This window comes from Pituophis catenifer, unplaced genomic scaffold (genome assembly GCF_029215685.1).
Source record: "Pituophis catenifer annectens isolate HBS135680 unplaced genomic scaffold, rPitCat1.0.hap2 SCAF_3, whole genome shotgun sequence".
Classification (NCBI taxonomy): domain Eukaryota; kingdom Metazoa; phylum Chordata; class Lepidosauria; order Squamata; family Colubridae; genus Pituophis; species Pituophis catenifer.
This window is the reverse complement of record NW_027256883.1, coordinates 1497853-1518304: the sequence shown is the minus strand read 5'-3', so window position 1 is coordinate 1518304 and position 20452 is coordinate 1497853. Positions and strand designations below refer to the sequence as shown.

General features: G+C 47.7%; 1 protein-coding gene across 3 annotated transcripts in view; it reads right to left on the bottom strand.

Annotated features, from left to right (window-relative positions):
* The window catches only part of CPSF1 (cleavage and polyadenylation specific factor 1), a 37952-nt gene extending 20052 nt beyond the window's left edge, over window positions 1–17900 (bottom strand). For 2 of the 3 annotated variants that reach the window (XM_070940226.1, XM_070940228.1), the window contains exons 1-17: window positions 17748–17900; window positions 16586–16613; window positions 14993–15126; window positions 14094–14174; window positions 13523–13674; window positions 11217–11363; window positions 10238–10377; window positions 9833–9943; window positions 8039–8132; window positions 7409–7496; window positions 5650–5772; window positions 4718–4769; window positions 3302–3396; window positions 2836–2910; window positions 1394–1474; window positions 921–1016; window positions 158–271 (exon numbers count right to left, since the gene is read on the bottom strand). In XM_070940226.1, the coding sequence (XP_070796327.1) occupies window positions 158–271; window positions 921–1016; window positions 1394–1474; window positions 2836–2910; window positions 3302–3396; window positions 4718–4769; window positions 5650–5772; window positions 7409–7496; window positions 8039–8132; window positions 9833–9943; window positions 10238–10377; window positions 11217–11363; window positions 13523–13674; window positions 14094–14174; window positions 14993–15126; window positions 16586–16613; window positions 17748–17891 (1755 nt within the window). In that variant the 5' untranslated portion in view covers window positions 17892–17900. The remainder of the gene's footprint in view (window positions 1–157; window positions 272–920; window positions 1017–1393; window positions 1475–2835; window positions 2911–3301; window positions 3397–4717; window positions 4770–5649; window positions 5773–7408; window positions 7497–8038; window positions 8133–9832; window positions 9944–10237; window positions 10378–11216; window positions 11364–13522; window positions 13675–14093; window positions 14175–14992; window positions 15127–16585; window positions 16614–17747) is intronic. The other variant, XM_070940227.1, reaches the window with a different exon arrangement.
* Window positions 17901–20452: the final 2552 nt, after the last annotated feature.

Here is a 20452-nt window from a genome sequence, read left to right as displayed (position 1 = left end):
AAGCCACTCCAACCCAACCCAACCCGGCCCAACCCAATCTAATCAAACTCAACCCAACTCAACTCAACCCAACCCAATCCATCCAAACCCAATGTAATATAATGTAATCCAATCCAACGTGTACGCCAAGCCATGCAAGCCACAGAGAAGCACCCACCATGGTGGAGTCTTCACGGCTCAGGATGAGAAACCCATGTCGCTTCCCATCATCTGCTGGCTCAGGTGGAGAAGGCTCCTTCTCAGTACCTTCTTCCTGAGTATCTTCTTCCTGCTAGAAAAGTCATGGAGGATGTGTCAGGATCCACCCTCCATCCCAAGATCAATAGAGAGCCCCTTACGGACATGGTCAGAGATGACAACCAGCCCAGGTCACTGTACTGTATAACAAGACTCCACAAAAAACAATCAGGACCCCTAACTTCGTGCCTCGCAGAGACCACTGAGGACAGAAGAGGCAAAACTCATGTGGGAGGCAGCATTAGTGAGAATCAGAATACCAAACCATCTTCAAACCTTCTTCATGGATCTCTGGAGGCCTCCTGGAGGTGAATGGGACACTAACCGGGCCCAACAGATGTCTGGACTTTTCCTGACTAACCAAGCAGTCAAAGAGAGGTAAAATGCCTCCCTGCCCAGCGTCTCCCATCCTTTAGGCTTCAACAACACACAATAGGATTGTTGGACTGTGAATATTCTCTGTGGCTTGAAGGATGAGCTGCCCACAACCCAGAAACATGTCTAGCAAAGCACTCCGAGACAGACCAAAGCTGGGCCAGCAAGCCACCGTCCTGTCCTGGAAAACCTGTACATAGCCAGGGCCTTCTGTCCTCAGTTGGCAGTGGGAAGGAGAGCCAATCAACTGCAGGAGACAATGACTTCATGCCCATCTATAAGCCTCCAAAACCAAAGGTTGGACGTACGGTGGCTTCCTCTGCCTTCCGGGGCGAGATCACTGTCCACATGTCGTAGCAGCCGGGCAGTTCAAAGGTCGTAACCACCTGAGGACGGATGCTTTTCTGCAAGGAAGGGAGAGGGAGACGTCGGGGTCCAGCATCTCCAGAACATAACATTCGCAAAAGCTTCCTGCACAGGTGTGAGACTTCTTAAATTTTGTTTCAGGATATTCGTGGCTTTAAGGAATGAGGTTCACACCTACTAGCACTGACGATGCTATCTAGTTGGGCAATGAGACGTCTGCAAGAAAACCACAAAGCTCAGAGAGCACCAAGGACCCCAAAGTTCAACCCCCAAGCTCTAAATATTCCATCATCAGTGCTCCAATGTTCTATGGGGCAACCCTAGATTGTGCTGCATGTCATGGGGCTCGGCCCCTGACTCTCCTCCATGGAACAGGTCTGCAGGGACTCCCCAGCTGTGTGTCCCCCCACCTCACCTGCAAGACTGAGAGGGCACCGTTCTTGCCGTAGCCCGAGCACACCACAATTTCTAGATCAGGTTCAGGACTATTCTGGAACTGGAAAAAGAAAAAGAAAGCTGAATTAAGCAGGCTGCCTCCTTTGTAGCTTTTGCACAGCAAACCCCCTCAATTCTCCAAGAATCCCCCCGCAGTTTTCTCAAGGACATTTTATCTTAAGGACAGGTAAATCTTTTGCAATTCGAATCTGTTTTTTTTTTTTACATGTATCATTGTTTTTATATACCTATGTTTTATTATAATGTAAGCCTCCTAGAGTCGCCTTGAACCGTGCAGTGGGCAGCAAATAAATTTAATAAATATCCAATTTGCTTATCACGGGTCCTTGGAAGGACTCGATAGGTAGATCAAAATGCCAAATCCAGACTGAACGTCTGGCTGATCGTGCGAGGAACCATTTTTTTTCTTATTTCTAGGGGACTGGAGGCTAAAACATACGATGAACGGTTGCAGGAACTGGGCATGGCTAGTCTAGTGAAGAGAAGAACCAGGGGAGACAGGATAGCAAGTCCCCTCAAATATATGAGGGGCTGCCACAGAGAGGAGGAAGGGGGTCAAGCTATTTTCCAAGGAACAGTAGATGGAAACCAATCAAGAAGAGAAGCAACCTGGAATTAAGGAGAAACTTCCTAACAGTGAGGACAATTAACCAATGGAACAGTTTGCTGTGGGTGCTTCATCAATGGAGGCTTTTAAGAAGAGACTGGGCAGCCACTTGTCTGAAATGGTCTAGGGCAGTGGTCCCCAACCTTTTTATCGCTGTGGACCAATCAGCCTTTGATAATTTTACCGTGGCCCGCTGAGCGCGCGCAGGGGTGGGGGCTTTGGGCCACACGTGCATACCTGCGCGGGGCTCTCTTCCCTGGAGCCTTTGCGCACGGCCCAGGAGCTTTTGCGCACGGCCCAGGAGCCTTTGCGCTGCAGCGTTCATGTCCCCCGGCCGCTGCGCGGCCCGGTGCCAGGTACTCCACGGCCCGGCACCGGTCCGCGGACCGGGGGTTGGGGACCACTGGTCTAGGGCAGTGGTTCTCAACCTGTGGGTCGGGACCCCTTTGGGGGTCGAATGACCCTTTCACAGGGGTCGCCTAAGACCATCAGAAAACACATATTTTCAATGGTTTTAGGAATAATTTTATTGTTGGGGGTCACCACAACATGAGGAACTGTATTAAAGGGTCGCAGCATTAGGAAGGTTGAGACCCACTGGTCTAGGGTTTCCTGCTTGAGGAGGGGGCTGGACTAGAAGGCCTCAGAGATGTTTTCCAAATCTGTTGTTTTGTTTTTCTTTTTTCTTCCCCAAACCACCTTTCCTTCTGAGGCCAGATGGCGTCCCCCTCTCCCTCCCAAGGAAATTGCTGGCATCCCTGTGAGCCTGGGAGGCAGCAAACCGGAGCACCCACCTCCTCTGAGAGAAAGGCCGGTTCCCCCATGGCAGCGTTGGCGCAGGGCCCAATGTTCAGGATACTGTCGCAGACCTTCCGGAAGAGAAGAGAGAAGCATCAGATCGGCTGAAAATTTCTGATTCACCAAGAAAAGAAGTGGAAAGGGGCAACATGGGACCCCAGCAGCCCTCAATGCAGAGGAAATCTCCAGCACACGTCAGAGAAAAAGGACCTTCGGGAATCAAATTGTTTGGAGGTCGTCCTTGCAAGATGTTGTGACGGACAGGAATTAGGGCCGGCTGAGGAGAGCTTGGGTTGCGACCACTTGGCAAGGCTGGGGTGGCCAGAACTCCGAGGACTGGTTCTAAGCAACCCTTGGGGATATCAATAGAAAGCTCTGGGCTCAAATGCCAGTCTGGTTTTGGGAGGGTCTGAGTGGCCCTTTGGGTATAGAAAGAGCCTGGGGAAACCGAGGCACACGTACCTCAAAAGAGTAGGTGGTCAGCTGGGTGCCGGACTGGGCCTCGCTGCCATACACCTCGATCTCATCCACTTCGTCCTGCGGAGCCGACTTCCCTCCTGCACGCGACAGGTTGGGAAATAAGGAACAACAGATGGATGGCCTCATTCTTTTAGCATCCTTCCTTCAAGCCCCTTCCCCTCTTCTCCCCAAGCACTTCCTCCTCCTCCTCCATTATTTTACTTGCTTCCCACCCAAATAGGGATGGATGGGATGTTTTATTGATTTTTTTTAGTGTTTTAGTGGTTTTTACTGTTTTTATGGTTTTAAAATGTTTTTAAGATTTTAATTGTAATATATAATGTATATAAGATTTTAATTGTAATATAAGAGCCTTGGTAGGACAGTGGTTTAAAGCACCCTGTTATTAACACAGCTGCCTGCAATTACTGCAAGTTCAAATCTCACCAGGCTCTAGGTTGACTCAGCCTTCCATCCTTTCTAAGGTGGGTAAATTGAGGACCCAGTTTGTGAGGGCAATAAGCTGACTTTGTATAAATATACAAAAGTATGAAGGCTATTGCTTAACGCATTGTAAGCCGCCCTGAGTCTCCGGAGAAGGGCGGCATATAAATCAAATTTTAAAAATAAATAAATAAATTTAAAAAAAATGCTTTGAATTGTGAGTCTCCCAGAGTCATTTGCTGAGATGGGTGGCTAAAGAAATCAGACAGATAGATAGATGGATGGATGGGTGGGTGGGTGAGTAGGTGGAAGGATACGATAGATAGGTAGAGAGGTACGTAGGTAGGTAGGTAGGTAGATTGATAGATAGATACTACATAGATACATAGATAGAAAGATACCGTTTCCCCCAAAATAAGACCTCCCCTGATAATAAACCCAATCGGGCTTTTGAGCGCATGGCAATAAGGCCAAGCGCTTATTCCAGGTTTCAAAAAAATATAAGACAGGGCCTTATTTTCGGGGAAACACGGTAGACAGACAGACAGAAAGACAAATATGGATGGATGGAAGGAAAGACGGACAGACAATGAGACAGACGGACAGACAGGGCGTGAAGTGCAGCTGACCTTCAGGCTAGAGAACCTGATGGCCGAGAGTTCTTACAAAGCTCTCAGATATTGGCAGAGTCGGCTGATCAAGGACCCCCCTTTTCCCCTCCCCCCAAGTCCACCCTATGTGTCAACAGGAGGACTCAGAAGACCCACTGGAGCTGGGAAAGGGGAGAGGGAAGGAGAGGCTGCCCCCCACTAGGAAACTGACCAGGGAAACAAAAACCCTTATGCCGAGTGCTTCGGCTCATTTGCAACATGCACACAAGGCAGGACTCTTCCGCCCCCTTCCTCCCGCCCCCCCGAAACCCTACAGAGTGTGGGGGTCTGACTCGGCCCCTTGGCTGCAAATCAGGACACCCACCAGACCAGTTGGCGGACTGCTCCACGCGCTTCTTCTTCAGGGGGGGTTCTTCCTGTGAACCAAACAGAGCTGTCCATTGGCAAGGAGACGCAGGAGACCCCCAAACTCCCCTTCTGCTGCTGCTGGTCGAAGCCCCCCTGTCTGTCTCAGCAAGGAAGGCCCATCCCCTTCTGGAAAGTGGACTCTCCAACTTTGGCCACTTTAAGACCTGTGGACTTCAATTCCCAGAATTCCCCAGCTGGCATGTGACTAGGGAATTGGGGCAAGAAAGGACTGCGTGTACAGGGAATTCTCGACTTACAACCACGATTCAGCCCAAAATTCATCTTGCTAACTAAGTGAGACATTGGTTAAGTGAGTTTTGCCCCATTTTACGGCCTTTCTTGCCACCGTTGTTAAGTGAATCACTCCAGTTGTTCAATGTTGAGTGAATCCGGCTTCCCCGTTAACTTTGGTTTTCAAAAAGCTGCAAAAGGGGATCACATGATCCTGGAACACTAAAACTATCATAAATATGAACTAGTTTTAATGAGCTGGGCCTCATTTTACAACTTTTTTGCCCGTTACTAAGCGAATCACTGAAGCTGTTAAACGAATCATGGCATCGTTAAGTGAACCTGGCTTTCCAATTGACCTTGCTTGTCTGATGCCAGCTGGGAAGGTCACAAAAGGGGAGATCAGGTGACCCTGGGGCAGGGCAACTGTCCTAAGTACATGCCAGTTGCCAAGGGTGCAAATTTTGATCATGTGACCAAAGGGATGCTACAAGAGTGAAAAGTGGTCACGAGTCACTTTTTTTCCAGTGCCGTTGTAACTTCAAACGGTCACTAAATGAACTGCTGTAAGTCGAGGGCTACCTGGACTACCCTGAAGAGGGAAGCTTTAAGTGTCGGGCTCAGCTCTGTGTTGTGGAGGAGGATGGAGAGACTCACCTTCTCGGCAGAGTCCTTAGCGATGCTCATCGGGGCCTCCTGGAGCTTTTCGGTGTATTTCAGGAGAAGGGAGTTTCCCAGACGAGAGCCCAGGAACAGGTAACCGGGCTCCAAGGTAATCATCTGAGATCCAAAGGGGTGGGGGAGACAAGGAGGAGGAAAAGTCAGACTAGCCTAGAACGTGACCGACACGGGTCCAGGCTATTAGACTTAGAACGTAAACTTAGAATAACTTTATGGTCACTAATCGGCATACGTTAAAATGAAATTTCGTTGCATGCAGCTCTCAAAGGGTCTCCACCTCCAATATAAACATGACAAAATAAACAAATAAATACAAAATTATGCATATACCCACATATATGACACAGAGAAACAACCTAGTCTAGTTCGGATGTATACATGTAGATGGTGAGAAAAACAAATCTTGCGAGTTTCCCAGATGGAAACTCCTAAGGAAAATAGTGGTTACAGAATCTGGTAGTCCTGCTAGAAATACTTTGAAACTTCCTCCTGGAGGGGAGCAACAGAAACAGACCGTGAAGTGGGTGTGTGGGGTCTCTAACAATGCTTTGATCTCTAAGCACACAGGGCTTATAAGCAGTATCCTGAATAACGGGAAGCAAGCTCCCTATAATCTTCTCCGCTGTCCTCATCACTCTCTGTAGGGACTTTCTATCTGAGACGCTGCTGCCACCAAACCAAACAGGGATGCGGTTTGTTAAAACGCTCTCAATTGTGCCTCTGCAGAAAGTGGCCAGGACAGAAGGCCTATCTGAGGCAGAACGGGACAACTCACCACGGCCAACTCACTGTGGGACAACTGGTCACAGGACGATTTAATAATTCAGTTTAATTATTTAAAGTAAAGGGGAAAAAATTAATTTCATCATTCACATTTTATTGTCTCTCCTTTTTAAAAAATGATTCTATTTCACCATTTCTTTGATATTTGTGTGACTCTTGTCCTGCAGTGAATTATCATAGACCCATCTGAGGAACCGGCTCACCCCAAAGAGATCAGCTCCCTTGTTCTGGCAGACAGGGCATGATGCAGACCCTGTTGGCCACGGAATTCCGGCTGGCAAGGTTCAGAAGCGGAGCCTTCTCTGTTGTGGCTCCTGCCCTCTGGAACATCTTGTCCCCAAATCAGATCTGCCCCCATCATTTGGCCTTCCAAAAAGCCTTGAAGACACGACTGGGACAACTAGCCTGGGGCACATGGGAAGTGTCTGATGAACACTGTGCGCACTTTGGTCCCTCCCTCTTCATCCCGCTCAGTCTTATTTTGAATTTTTAAATTTAAAGTCTTTATTGTTTTAGTGTTTAGAGTTGCTGCTGGTGAGATGGACTGTGAACAAGTTGAGGAAGGAAGGAAGAAGGAAGGAGGGAGGAGGAAGGAAGGAAGGAAGGAAGGAGGAGGGAGGGAGGAGAAAGGAAGGAAGGAAGGAGGAGGGAGGGAGGGAGGAAGGAAGGAAGGAAGGAAGGAAGGAAGGAAATAGGAGGGAGGGAGGGAGGAGGAAGGAAGGAAGAAAGGAGGGAGGGAGGGAGGGAGGAAGGGAGGGAGGGAGGGAGGGAGGAAGGAAGGAAGGAAGGAAGGAAGATCTAAATGACCATCAGGCGCCAGCCTCAGGAGAATAAAAGGACTCAGATGCTACAGCCACTTATCGTGTGGCACCTCAATCCTATCAATCGATCAGTCAATCCATCAATCACCCTCCCAGCCCAGATGGCCACTGCCGGGCTGAATGGCACTTACACAGGTGGTGAGGACACTGGCTGCCGCTTTGTCAAAATGGAAGGAGCGGACACTTCGCATGCCATCCGTGATGAGGGTCAGCACGTAGCTGGGGGAAGAAACGGGAGATGATGATGGGAGCCGCTGGTCCATGAGCAGAATGCAGAATGGAGAGTTTCTGCTCCATCGCTCCACCAGAAAAAAAGCGTGGCCAGCAGAAATACAGCTGGGATTGATGTTGGGGGAAGCAGGAGGCTCAGTTATGGGATCCTTGGTGCTCTCTAAGGTAGGTAACTTCATCAATGCTATAAGGCAGGTGGGGTTTGCAGGGAAGGGGAGGAGGAGGGGAATGGGAAGAAGAAGGAGAAGGACACTGTGAAGTCCTAGGGGCTCTCTGAGCTTGGATGTTTTCTTGCAGATGTTTCATTACCCAACTAGGCAACATTATCAGTGATAGAAGGGAGGAGGAGGAGGAAGGGAGGAGAAGAACGACTGTGGGGACCTTAGTGCTGGGATTTTATTCAAATAGGCAACATCATAATCACCAGTAGCACTGATGATGTTAGCTAGTCAGGTATGAAACGTCTGCAAAGAAACCATCATTGGCCGGGCAGTGACTTTTGGCTGTGGGAGCCCCAACTCAAGCCTTACATCTCCCCTCCTTTCAGCGAGATCACCATCTTGTCGTAGGAGATGAAGGTCGCCTGGGCACAGTCCAGAGTGATTTTTACTCCTTCTTGGAACCCTGCAAGAGGAGGAGCGGTTATGAGCAGTGCAGCAGCAGCTGCTGCTCCCTTTGACCGCCTCTCCAAAGGGAGGCTGGCATTAAGAAACATGACATAAATATAAGTCAATACAGCCCGTCGGATTCTGTGCTAAGGTTTGCCACCAAAGTTTAGTTTCCTGGCTCTGGCAGAAGCGAAGAAGCTCAAATCCTCAGCTTTCCATGTCCCAAAGGAACTGGACTTCCTTGGCTTTTCTTCTTGAAAACGTTTCCCTTCCCATCCAGGCGGCTTCTTCAAAAAGGGAAACCTTCTCAGGATAGCAGAATAATAGAGCTGGAAGTCTTCTAGCCCAACTCCCTATTCAGGCAGGAGACCTGGCCTATACCATTTCAGATAGAAGAATGAGAAAGTCCAGCTGCTTTCTGGAAAAACACCTTTGGGACAATCACAACTTAGATCAGGGGTCTCCAACCTTGGCAACTTTAAGACTGGTGGACTTCAACTCCCAGAATTCCTCAGCCAGCTTTGCTGGCTGAGGAATTCTGGGAGTTGAAATCCACCAGTCTTAAAGTTGCCAAGGTTGGAGACCCCTGACCTAGATGATTGAGAATCTCCACAGACTGCAGGCTGTATGGCGAGAATTGGGGTTCATTCCAACGACTTTCTGACTCTCTGCCTACCCAAATGTTCATTTTGACTGAGGGAAGTTCCTTGGATGAGTCATGAAATGCCTCAGTTTTAATAAACTTTGGTCCAGTTGTCCCAAAGGTGCTTTTTTTCCAAGAGGCAAATGGACTTTCTTGTTTTTTTCTTTTGAAGACGTTTCACTTCTCATCCCAGAAGCTTCTTCAGCTCTGACTGGAGGGTGGGGAATGGAAGGATTGATACTCCTTGCAGGCAGCTGGTCCTCTTTCTGAGAGTCCTTGAGGCCACTTGGAGGCACCACTCAGATGCCCCTGAGGACACAGATGAACCTCCTAGTAGCCTCAAGGACTCTCTAAAACAGGGCTGTCAAACTCAAGGCTGGCGGGGGTGCTTAGATCTGGCCCATGGAAACAGCAAAGGACTGGCACACGGAGCTGTTTCCACTGGCAGAGGAATGCAGGAGGCCATCGTGGCTGAAAATGGGGCCTAAGTGGGGAGGCACGTGCAGCCCACCCAAGCTCCGTTTTCACTGGCAGTGGGCTGCAGGAGACCGTCGTGGCTGAAAACGGAGCTCAGGAGCCTGTTTTTGCTGGCAGACACTTCAGGTCACTACAGGTTCCACTGACACGAGTGACGCCAAGTGGCCGCCCTGGCCACGCCCACCCCAGCCCTCAAGGTCAAACACAACTCTGATGTGGCCCTCAATGAAATCGAGTTTGACACCCCTGATCTAAATGGATGCCAATGACCAGCTGCCTGCAAGGAATACAAATCCTTCCCTTCCCCATCGTCCAGTCAGAGCTGAAGAAGCTTCTCGGATGAGAAGCAAAACGTCTTCAAAAGTAAAAACCAGAAAGTCCAGTTGCCACTTGAAAAAAAGCACCTTTGGGACAACCCTGACCTGGAGGACGGAGAATCTCCATAGACTGTTGGTCCAGCTGCCATGATTTAACCTTTTGAGATACTTTCCACCTCCAGGGCTACCCAGGAGCATCTCTGCATGGTCGTTACAGGAGGAAAAGCAGAAAGAAAGAGAGAGAGAGAGAGAGAGAGAGAGAAAGAGATGGAGACGTACTTAGTGGGAAGACGGTGGTGCCATTGGTGAGGCTGTTGAGTGACACGCCATACGGGGGAACACTCTGGTTCAGGTAGAGCAAAGAGTTCACCGCAAAGATCACAACACCTCCTGGAGCGGGGAGGAGAACAGAGGCAGAAGGGGTGGAAAAAACTCCCTTCTTACACATCCCATACTTACAAACACGTGTGTGATTCCCCTTCAAAATTCTGCACCAAAAAGCTGCTTCTCTTTGCAATTTGCAGCCACTATTCAGTGCTCCACGTCTGGAGTTTCCAACCAGGAGGCTCTGCAGTCCCAGAACATCTGGAGAGAGTCTGTTTGGGATGCGTGCAGATGCCAACCTCCACACCAGCCTTCCCCGCTCCCCCGCCCCACGAAGCCAGGAAGGGCTACCCCGCTCACCAATGGGCTTGGGCACTGCCAGGGCCTGCGTGCAGTCAAAGGGCAGGTTGCAGAGGGACCAGATGACCGGATGGACCTTCTGCATGATGTTCAGGGAGATGGCCACGATGCTGCAGGTGTCCTGGCGAACAGCCACCCGCCTGCGGGGAAGGAGAGACGATGAAGCGCTTCCCACGTAAAGGAGGAAGACTGTTAGGAGCCGGAATGGACAGGGTGAGGGAAGAGAATGAGGAAGGGCTCTCTTTTCTCTCTCTCTCTGCATATGTAAGGGGTTTTTCGGGCTCGCCACATTCTTAAGGTTGGGAGGAAGGAATAGATAATGAGGATTGTTTTGGGCAGGTGACTTTCTTTCCCGTGGGAACGGAGGCTGCTCCTGGTGAGAATGGAAGGTGGAGTTTGAAGACACTGGGAAATGTGGATTGAGTGTTTATTGGAGAATGTGACTTTTGGGGGATTTTTCTAACTTAACAATATTGTGTGGTGTAATTCTGGTTTGTGTCAGATCCAGAATTACAACAGACTTTGCCAATTCGATGCCTACCTAAATAAAAGAAATTTTGTTTTGGAAGATGGGACTTTGCATATTTCTTTTTCATCACTTGGAAACCTGACAGAAACTTTTTGTCGGGGCTTCTGGCACTCCTAGTAAAGGAATCATGGCTTCAGCTACAAAGGGTTTGTCGTGTTTAGGGAGCTGGGTCAGAACAGAATGTTTGTAAGTTGAGGACTGCCTGTACAACTGGATGAGTGATGGACACTCACGAAAGAAGGAGAGAGTGTTGTGTTTTTGGAAAAGGCAGAAACGGAAACTCTGGCGAGTGTCAGGCCACCCAAACAAACATGGGTGCCTCTTTCATCCTGCAGCCTTCAACGGATCCCCACCCTCACCCCTTGCTGCAAGGCACTCTGTCTTTGCCCAGAGGCACAGCTTGGCCTTGGCAGCATGGAAGGGCAGAGGGAGAAGGTGGACAGAACGTACCCCGGCCAGGTCTGGTTGGGCTCATAGAGGATGAGCAAGGTGGGCTCGTAGTAGCCGTACAGGAACTGCATGTCGATGATGTTCAACAGCTTCTCGTCCAGCTCCCTCACATCGATGATGTAGCTAGGCAGGAAGCTGGACTTCTGGCTGCAGAGAGGGAGGAAGAGGGAGCGCAGCCATTCACAGGGAGCCGGAGATACCCTGGGGGAGGACACAAGGTGCCCCCTCCCCAGGCAGACCACATGCAGCCATCCAGACTCAGCCTTAATTGGCCCAAAATAGCCTCTCTCCAGCCTCAAGAGACACCGGATTCCATCTCCCGAAACCAAATGGAAAAGCAGATTTAAAGAAGGAAGCAAGCTGATGGATGGGTCAGTCTTAATTGGATTTATGTATTAAACAAACTCTTAAATATTAACTCTTGAGTTATTAACTCAATAACTCTTATTGCTTAACGCACTGTAAGCCGCCCTGAGTCTCCAGAGAAGGGCGGCATATAAATCAAATTAAAATAAAGTAAAATAAAATAAAATAATAATAATCTACAGTTGCAGATGACTAGGTGGCTCTAAACTCTGCCCAGCCAGTTGGAGTCTCATCCAAACTAATTCTAGTTTAATTTGCTTTTCTGTTTCTTTTCTTGTGCCATTAATTTCTCAATGTTGCTATAGGTAGTTTTGGATCACTTATGGCCATATTGATTAAACTGTACAACGCCCAGAGCCCCTTTCGGAGGGTAATTGACAGTTAAGAAGTGTGATCTAAATAATAAAATAAAAAAATAAAAATAAAAATAAAGTAAAATAATAAAATTAAATTAAAAATTAAAATAATTGAACCCGAAATTACTGTCATAAATTGTGCCCATTATTAAGTGGCTCATCACATGGCCGCTCCCGATTTTACGATGTCGTTTAAGCCTGTCACTAAGTGAATCTTTCCTGCAATGGCCATTTTTTGCCAGAAACCATAAGAAAAAGCCAATTTCCAGCAAAAAACATAGTAAGTCCCATTCCTATGGCCGTGGGACACTGTAAACAGCTGTAAACACATGCGATTTTCCAAACACCCAAAATGCGATCACAGATCCGCACAGGAGAAGCGGCTGTCACAACTTTGAATCTGTGTTGTAAATATCTTTTTTGGATTTGTCATAACTTCAAATGTCACTGAATGGACGGTTGTAAATCAAGGACTACCTGCATTTACTCACTCCATTCCTGTATTTTGTATAATATCCCAAAAGGGAACAGCAAAGTCGGCATTTAAGTTAGGGAATTAAAAATGTAAAGCTTTTCCCTGGCCAGTTATGTCCGACTCTAGGGCGCAATGCTCATCTCCGTTTCTTGGCCGAAGGAGACAGCGTTGTCCAAAGACATTTCCGTGGTCAAGTGGCCAGCATGACTATACACTGAGGTGCACGGAACGCTGTTACCTTCTCACCAGAGTTGTACCTATTTATCTATAGTGGTCCCTTGATACTCAACTGCTTTGGTACTCAACGCATTTTGACTCGGAAATCTGGTCCCAGTACTCATTGTTCGTTTACTACTCGACGCACAAGCTAGAACTTATCGGTGTTGGCTGCTTTGTGACGCACTACGTTACTCCTTATGGGAAAAATCTGTTTGGTACTTATCGTTTTTGATACTCATCGTGTGGCCAGGAACCAATTAATGACGAGCACCGAAGGACCACTGTACTTGCATTTGCGTGCTTTTGAGACGCTAGGGTTGCAGGAGCTGGAGAAAGGAAGGGGAGTTCACCCCATCGCATGGCGCTCAGATCTCAAACACTGGGCTGGCAGCTTTCCAGCTGACCATCTTAGCATCTTTAACCGCTGAGCCATCCTGCCCCCGATGGAATTAACCCCTTGCTATTTCAATCGCTATCACAATATTATTATAATATTATAATTTACTGCACTCTAACCACCATCGCAGTGGTTAGAGTGCAGTACTGGAGGCGACTTCTGCTGATTGCCGGATGCCTGCAATTTGGCAGTTCGAATCTCACTAGGCTCAAGGTTGACTCAGCCTTCCAAGGTGGGTAAAATGAGATTGTTGGGGGGCCATAGGCTGACTCTGTAAAACTGCTTATAGAGGTCTGTAAAAGCACTGTAAAGTGGTATATAAGTCTAAGGGCTGTTGCTATTATGATTTTCTCAACAGGAGTAAACTTTAAGGAGGATTGCTTTCCTATTGAATGCTTTCCTATTGAAAAGCATTTCCTCTTCCATCTAATATGGGAGGAACGCCATCTCTCCCAGGCTACTGGGATGACCGAGGAGGTCCCGCTCGCCTTACCCTTCGCCCACCACTCCTTCGTGCTCATCCGTCAGGGTGTCTCTGCGGAAGGGTAGGACCACCAGCCGTGTGCCGTAGATGAGCATCACGGCGCAGCGCCCGTCTGGATCCACCCGCACTTTGGGGATGTGGACGTTCTGCACGAAGCCGTCCTGAGGAAAGAAACAAGCAAGCACCGGTTTATTTATTTATTTACTTAGCATATGGCATATGGATAGTCCACAACTTACGACCACAACTGAGCCCAAAATTTCTGTTGCTAAGTGAAACATTCGTTAAGGGAGCTTTGCCCCATTTTACGACCTTTCTTACCCCGGTTGTTATGTAAATCATTGCAGTTGTTAAGTGAGTTAACACAATTTTGAAGTGAATCTGGTTTCCCCATCGACTTTGCTTGTCAGAAGGTCTCAAAAGGAAATCGCGTGACCCCTGGACACTGAGACCGTCATAAATGCGAGTCAGTTCTTGTCGAGAGGTTCAGCTTTTCCCCCCAAAATCTCCTGGGGCTTAACAATTCTAAGCCACGCAGCCTCGTCATTGGATATCAAATTACAAACCTTCGGATTCATACCTTCAGTTCCGGCTCCTCAAAGTAATGAAGGGAAAGGGTTTTCAAGTCGTGGGTGCCAGGATCGTATTCAACCACCGAGAGCTGGGAGACAGGAGATAGGGAATTAAAGACAGAGGCCCCCCCTGTCTTTCGTTCCATTTCTTTCATTGTAAGAATTTCAAAAGTCACCACAATTAATTCCTGCCAGGCAAAAAGACTCCCGGGAGCCCATGAGGGATGGAGATTTTCTTTATAAGAATCTATGCGCCCCAGAGTTGCTGTATTAGTGAAGATAGGCAGCACAGAAATGTAATAGACAGACAGAGAGACAGAGATAGACAGAGATAGATAGATAGACATAGAGATAGATAGATAGATAGATAGATAGATAGATAGATAGATAGATAGATAGACAGAGAGAGAGAGAGAGAGAGAGAGAGAGAGAGAGAGAGAGAGAGAGAGAGAGAGAGAGAGAGACTAGATAAATAGATAGATAGATAGATAGATAGATAGGTAGATAGATAGATAGATGATGGATCATAGATAGATAGATAGATAGATAGATAGATAGATAGATAGATAGATAGATAAGATAAAAAGACTCTGTGATTCAGGTTGACTCAGCCTTCCATCCCTCCAAGGTGGGTAAAAATGAGGACCCAGATTGTTGGGGGGCAAGAGGCTGAGTCTGTAAACCGCTTAGAGAGGGCTGGAAAGCACTGTGAAGCGGTATATAAGTCTCAGTGCTAGTGCTATTCATTTCTGAGCAAGAGCTCTTGCGCCCTGGGGCTGCCCCCTCCCTCTTCCAGAAGCAGAGGCCTCCCAACAGCCTGGTTTCTCTCTCTCTCTGCTCCCCTACATACACACACACACACACACACACACACACACACACACACACACACAGAGCCGCAACTGACCTTGGCGTCCTTGAAGCTGAGCAGGAGAGCGTCTCTTTTGGCCCCTGCGAGCTGCACGCTGGCCATGGACATGACGTTCCCGAAGAAGGAGAAGGAGGCCACCAGCTCCAACTTCTCCCGGTGGCCTCTGCCTTCTGTGCAAGGAAATGAATTAGAGCCCCACAAGACAACCGGAGGTTTAATATTGGAAGCCGCCCAGGGTTACCCTGTGGTAAGATGGGTGGCCACTAAATTGGATCAATAAATCTCAAAGTCAGAATCAGAATCACAGAGCTGGAAGGGATCTTGGAGGTCTTCTAGTCCAACCCCCTGTTCAAGCAGAAGACCTTGTATCACACCAGACAAATGGCTGTCCAGTCTCTTCTTAAAAACCTCCAGTGATGGAGCACCCACAACTTCTGGTGGCAGGCTGTTCCACTGGTTAATTGTCCTCCCTGTTAGGAAGTTTCCCCTTAATTCCAGGTTGCTTCTCTCCTTGATGAGTTTCCATCCGTTGCTTCTTGCCCTGCCTTCAGGGGCTTTGGAGAATAATCTGACCCTCCCCTCTTCTTTGGGGCAGCCCCTCAAATACTGGAAGACTGCTATCATGTCTCCCTTAGTCCTTCCTTCCTCTAGAATAGTACAGGTAGTCCTCGACTTACAACAGTTCATTTAGTGACTCTTTAAATTTACAATGGCAATGAAAAAAAGGGACTTATAAACATTTTTCACACTTAACAAGGTCATGCGATCAAAATTCAGATGCTTGTCAACCGATTCCTATTTATGACGGTTGCCGTATCCCGGGGTCGTGTGATCCTCCTTTACGACCTTCTGGCAAGCAAAGTCCATGGGGAAGCCAGATTCACTTAACAACCGTGTGACTAACTAAACAAATGCAGTGATTTGCTGAACAACTGTGGCAAGAAACCGTATTTAACAAATGTCTTGCTTAGCAATGCAAATTTGGGTGTGTGTGTGTGTGTGTGTCTATTTTGGTCATAAATCGAGGACTATCTGTAAAAGGAAGTTCTTGGCTTAGGCCCACCTTGAAGTCTGCTGCCGAGCCCCAAACTTCCCCCACTTCCAGTTTAGCTCCAATATCAGGGTATTACGAGCACCAAGCTAAAGGCAGGAGAGGACCCTGGGAGGGGAAGGGTAATGAGGACTCTTCTCTTCCCCTCTAGCCAGCTGTCCCGACTTGTCTGCTCTGCTCCCCGTGGCTTCAGTCCCCAGAGTTCTATTCATGGGTGATGCACCCAGCTGCACCCGAGGCCCCCTGAAGTGGGATGGAGTTTGCTTTGAAGGGTTCAGGGGCCATACAATTACTGGCTGCTCCCAGAGTGGATTCCCCACAGTTCCTCAGTGGCTTCAGCAGGGAAAAGAGCCTCCGAGGCAGCCAAGTGCTCTCAGACCCATAATCCCCCCTCCCCACAGCTGGTGCCAAAAGGAAATCCCCAAAGATTTGGAAAGAGCATCCGTCGGGCACAATCTGAGGAGAACGAGGGAGATCTTGGGCAGCAAATGTCCTTCAGAGCTGCTTCTTCCCCCACCCCCCCAACTCCATTCCCCAGGATTCTCTGCCTGCAGCCCAGGTTCCCCCTCCCCACTCACCTGTGTTCCTGTCACTTTTTGTGGTGCTCTAGAAGAGAAGAGACGCATCATCAGTGCTGCAGACTCACAACCGCAGCCACACTAGCCTTCCCTCCCCACCACGGCCCAGTCCTCATTGGTAGCCCTCACTTACCAACCATCTGTTTAGTAAGAGTTCCAAATGATGATGGTGCTGAAAAAGGAGGTTTACAACTGGCCCTTGAATTTGTGGCAGTTGCGGTGCTCCCCACAGTCACGTGATTGTGACCCAGGTGCTTGGCAACTGGCACACATTTAGGGTTAGGGTTAGTGTCCTGTGGTCCATGTGACGGCCATCGGCAATCTTTACCAAGCAAGGTCATTGGGGAAGCCAGCAGGAAGTTGCAAGTCATGTTAAGTCATTGTGCTTAACGATCCCCAGAAAACTGTTTAACGACTGTAACTGGAACTGATGTCATAAGATGGTGCATTCAAGTGATGTTACACTTAGCAACCGCACTGCTTAGCAACAGAGTTGCCGGTCCCAATTGCAGTCAGTACAGGTAGTCCTCGACTTACGACCACAATGGAGCCCAACATTTCTGCGGCTAAGCAAGACAGCGGTTAAGTGGCCCTATTTTATGTCCTTTCTTGCCACCGTTGTTAAGTGAATCACTGCAGTAGTTAAGTGAGTCAAACAGCTGTGAAGTGAATCTGGCTTCCTCGCTGACTCTGCTTGTCAGAAGGTTGCAAAAAGGGATCATGTGACCCCGGGGCACTGCGACTGTCATAAATATGAGCCAGTTGCCAACATTCAGATTTTGAACATGTGACTGTGAGGATGCTTGAACAGTCATAAAGTGTGAAAAACAGTTATAAGTCCCTTTTTTCAGTACTGTTGTAACTTCAAACAGTCACTAAACGAACTGTTGTAAATTGGGAGCTACCTGTGAGGACCACCTCCAGAGACCCAGGTTCCATAAGGCAGACAAGCATCCTAGACTAGAACTTCCCCACCCCAGTCGTGTCCCAACACTCAACAACAACACCCAGCTTGGCCACTTCCATTCCAGGTTCACTGTGTGTCTGAGGACTACACAACGCCATTCTCCCTAAAAGGCATTCGCACCATGGGGATACCCAGAGGCAATGAATCTTCCCTCAACCAACGAGTTAACCCCTATAAGCATGGTATTTGGAGTACCTCAGAGTCATGGTTGAGCCTGTAAACGTACAGCTGCGAGGTTCCCGCCACCACCAAGTTGCGCTCGGAGTTAGAGAAGAAGTTGCAGTACATGGAGAATTCCAGCCCAGTGGGAGGGTGGGCTTGCTTGTAGACGGCGTACATCTTGGCCCCCTCCCTAAAGAAAAAAAACACACAACTCAGGGAGAGGAAGCTACAGAGGAACGGAGTCTCCATGCATCTGGAAGGTCTCAGTTGGGGGAATCTTGGCGACAGTGACGCTTGTTCTGATCACTACCCAGCTGGACTACTGCAATTTCCTCTTCATGGGGCTGCCTTTAAGGCCACTTGGATACTGAACTCAGTGCAAAATGTCTACAGTCATTCTCAATCATCCAGGTCATGGTTGTCCCAAGGGTGCTTTTTTTTCAAGAGGCAACTGGACTTTCTGGTTTTCCTTTTTGAAGATGTTTCGCTTCTCCTCCAAGAAGCTTCTTCAGCTCTGACTGGAGGGTGGGGAATGGAAGGATTGATACTTCTTGCAGACAGCTGGTCATTTGCATCCTTTGAGAGACCCGTTGAGGCCACTTGGAGGTTTATCTGTGTCCTCAGGGTCACCTGAGTGGTGCAAATGGTTCCTGCAGTCTGCAATTTTTTCTCTGGAAATCCATTTCTACTCCCACACGGTTCAAAGGGTGTTCATCCCAAATCATATAGCTAAAAGTCTATGGAGATTCTCGGTCCTCTGGATCATGGTTGTCCCAAAGGGGCTTTTTCAAGAGGCATCTGGACTTCCTTGGTTTTTTCTTTTGAAGACGTTTCACTTCTCATCCAAGAAGCTTCTTCAGCTCTGGCTGGATGGTGGGGAATGGAAGGATTTATATTCCTTGCAGACAGATGTTTTCATTTGCATCCTTTTTAGAGGGTCCTTGAGGTCACTTGGAGGTTTGTCTATTTCACCAGAGAAGCGAAACGTCTTCAACGACAAACCAGAAAGTCCAGTTGCCTCTTGAAACAACACCTTTGGGACATTAAGACTGGATTGTAGAAAAACGTTTTAACCCTGTAGCCGTATGGATTGATAGGATAGCTTCTAACATCCCTAAACTGAAAAGAGAAAAGTTACAGAAGGATGGCAGGATCCTATCTCCCGATCAGAAAAAGTCTCTTGGGGTCAACTGGGATTTGGTTATCTAACTTGAAACCACCTTTGTGGTTGACTGACTGTGAAAATTTATATCTCGAAGAACCTCTCATGGACTATGAATGCTAACATCCTTGTGAAGAAGGCACAGAAGAGGCTGTACTTCCTGAGAATGCTCAGGAAGATAAATCTATCTCAGCATCTACTTCTGTCCTACTATCGCAGCACCATTGAGAGTGTCCTGACATACGGCATTCTTGCATGGGATGGGAGCAGCTCTGTAGTGGACAAAAAAACTCTACAGAGAATCATTAGAACTGCCCAGAATATCATCGGACTCCAGCTACCAGCCCTGGATGACATCTTCAAATCTCGCTGTTTGAGGAAGTTGCATAACATTCTCAGAGACTCTTCCCATCCTGCTTACAATATTTTTGGACTGTTGCCTTCTGGCAGAAGATAAATTAAAACTCAGACCACACGTTTTCTGAATAGCTTTTATGCAGAGCTATAATTGCACTCAACCATGAACTAAAGGGCCACCATCAGGGAGCTGTTGGACAGCATTACTTGGTCTGTTTTGTGGATGTTTGGGTGATTTAGGGGTGGGGAATTTGTGGTGGGTGGGGGGGTGTTTGGGGATTGTTATGTGTGTTGGACCTGATCTTTGGGTCTTAAGTGAATTTCGTTGTATGGGTATACTGTGTATACACATACAATAACAATAAAGTTATTATTATTATATTCACAAAAATGACAGTATACACAGCAAACGAGATAACTATGCTGGATTTCGTATCCCAAATCACTAGTCAAACACTTCCTAAGCGTTTAGGACTCTGTGATGTATCGACGGATTATGCGAGCAGATTCCAGTAAGGTGGCCTTCTGCAGCTGACCAATGGTGATCTTGTCAGTGCCAATTGTTTTTAAGTGTTTGCCTAGGTCTTTAGGCAAATTATTATTATTGGTTAATCTTTAGTGAGATTCACAGCCTTTGAGGCTGGTTAATAGCTCAGCAGCTCGAGTCCTAACCAAGGACCTAGGAACTGTTAAGGTATCGTCGGAGGATGTAAGCTGTTCCGAGTAAAGTGGTTTTTTGTAGAGTCAAAATGTTCAAGTCCGGCAAATTTAGGATTTCTAAATAGCGGGGTAGCCCTTTGGGTATTGCTCCAAGGGCTCCAATTACAATCGGGACAACACACAATTTCTTTTTCCACAGTCGCTCAACTTCAATTTGCAAGTCCCGGTACTTTGTGATTTTTTCTTGCTGCTTATCTTCAATCCGTGCATCATCAGGTATTGCAATGTCAATGAACTTTTTCTTTTTTCTTTTCAACTATTGTTATGTCAGGTGTGTTGTGGACCAAGTGCCTGTCAGTCTGAATCCTAAAGTCCCACAAGATCTTGAGTTTCTCATTCTCTAAAACATTCTCAACCTGATGTTCCCAGTGGTTTTTGCTGTACTCAGATTCAAACTTCTGGCACAATTTTCAGTGAACCAGTAAATAATAATAATAATAATAATAATAATAATAATAATAATAATAATAATAATAATAATTTGGCTTTGCAAGAACCA